Source organism: Octopus bimaculoides, chromosome 21 (genome assembly GCF_001194135.2).
Source record: "Octopus bimaculoides isolate UCB-OBI-ISO-001 chromosome 21, ASM119413v2, whole genome shotgun sequence".
NCBI classification, from domain to species: domain Eukaryota; kingdom Metazoa; phylum Mollusca; class Cephalopoda; order Octopoda; family Octopodidae; genus Octopus; species Octopus bimaculoides.
In genome coordinates this window covers 2,754,605-2,756,598 of record NC_069001.1, presented here as the reverse complement: position 1 = coordinate 2,756,598, position 1,994 = coordinate 2,754,605, and the positions used below count along the sequence as shown (strand labels likewise).

General features: G+C 34.2%; 1 protein-coding gene across 1 annotated transcript in view; it reads right to left on the bottom strand.

Annotated features, from left to right (window-relative positions):
* LOC106873852 (neurogenic locus notch homolog protein 1) overlaps positions 1 to 1,994 on the bottom strand; it is a 157,319-nt gene that overhangs the window by 108,022 nt on the left and 47,303 nt on the right. Inside the window, exon 5 of the mRNA XM_014921403.2 lies at positions 1,186 to 1,384. Coding sequence (XP_014776889.1) covers positions 1,186 to 1,384 — 199 coding nt within the window. The remainder of the gene's footprint in view (positions 1 to 1,185; positions 1,385 to 1,994) is intronic.

Here is a 1,994-nt window from a genome sequence, read left to right as displayed (position 1 = left end):
TGTGTATATATATATATATATATATATATATATATATATATATATATATATAGAGAGAGAGAGAGAGAGAGAGAGAGATGTATGTATATATGTGTGTGTGTGTGCATGTATATATATACACACACATATATATACATATATATATATATACATATACATATATGTTTATGTGTCTATATATTATATGTATATATATGTGTGTGTATATATGTGTATGTACACACAAGCAAATGTCTATACTGTATATATATAAACATACACACACACACACACGTTTATATGTGTGTGTTTTTATTATTTCGCATCAAAAACTTTAAACACCCACAAAATGTGTTAGGTCGTTTGATATTCAGATGCAGGGGAGACAACTCTAAATTTCCCTTGCCTGTTTTGAGAGAATATTGACGTTGGTTTGGTGTTTAACTCGGTTTAGCAAAAAGATTCTCGATGAATTAATTAATTAGTTTCTAGTCAGCCTAGATCTATCCGTGAATGTGCCATTTCTTTCTAGCATATCAAGGACTACATCCCAGCCATGATCATTCTAACTTATTGCTTTTTCAGCCATACATTTTCTCAAACACGAGCGCACGTACACACACACTCCTGTTAGGCATGAGCAAAATCACCAAAGTCGCACAATATCAGAAATATATAAAATAGAACCGTTATTAAAGAGAATGGTGCATCTCAGGTTGTGTTTAGATATAACAGGATATCTAGGGAATCCCTAAGAAAGAGGGGAACCACTGTTGTAGAGACTGATGTACCACAAAGAATATCTAGATGAATATAGATATCAAAGGATATTTAGGGAATCCTTAGAATAGGAGTAACCACTGTTGTAGAGACGGGTGTACCACAAGGGTTATTTAAGTGAGTCTCGATCAGATATAGGCAAACACTTTTGAGAAGTAGGCCACATGAGAGATGGCTCATTATTTGGCAGGCCACACTAATAAAAAATTCAAGGTAATGTTTCACTAAGCATGCCATTGAGAAAGTCTTGTGGGCTGCAGTTTGTCCATGACTGGTCTGGATACTAAAAGAGACAATTAAAATCTCTCTAGAACCAATGAAGATCCATTGGTTCTAAAGATTCTGTGAAACCAATAATCAGTCTATCGCAATAAATGCTGCAACCAAGCCGAACAAAATATAACAACCACAGAATTTAAAACTTACAAGTAGCTTCCGAGGGAGTTGTGGCAGGTCCCACCATTATAACATAACCTTGAATTGCATTCATTGATGTCTTCGGAGCAGGTTGTACCGATATAACCGGAAGCACAAGAACATTGGAATGTATTCTTCTTAGATACACAAGTGGCATTATTGTGGCAGGGCTGTGAAGAGCAATAGTCTTGATATTCACAGTCGTTACCTGGAATGAAAATATGATGGGAGAGAAAAAAAAAAAGAAGAAAAAGGTAAGAGAAAACGAACATTCTTGGGATAAATAGTTTTAAACAAAGAATATTGTCAGAATCAGGCAAGCATAAAATACTCTTGGAATTTAGTTACAGGAAATGAATTCATAATGTAATGAGCCAAAACAAATACCACAAGGTATTTGGGGTCAATGTTCCAATAATCCTCCTAACCCACCATCCAAAATAATGATGATAATGTTATCAAATTTTGGCTCAAGATTAGAAATTTTGTGAGAGGGTATGAGTCAATTACATTGACCCCAGGGCTCGGCTGATACTTATTTTATTAACCCTGGAATGATGAAAGGCAAAATCAACTTCAGTGGTATTTGAACCCAGGTAGAATTTTTAATAGCAATAATAATTTCAAATTTTGGCACAACACCAGTAATTTCAGTGGGGGAAGGACATACTGGATTACATTGCTCCCAGAAGTTGATTCTGACCTTATATTATCGACTCTAAAATCAAAATCAGAAAATAAAACAGGAGATAATTGAAAACTACTCCTATCCCTCCATTTTGGTTTCTTTATATACAATATATATATATATATATATA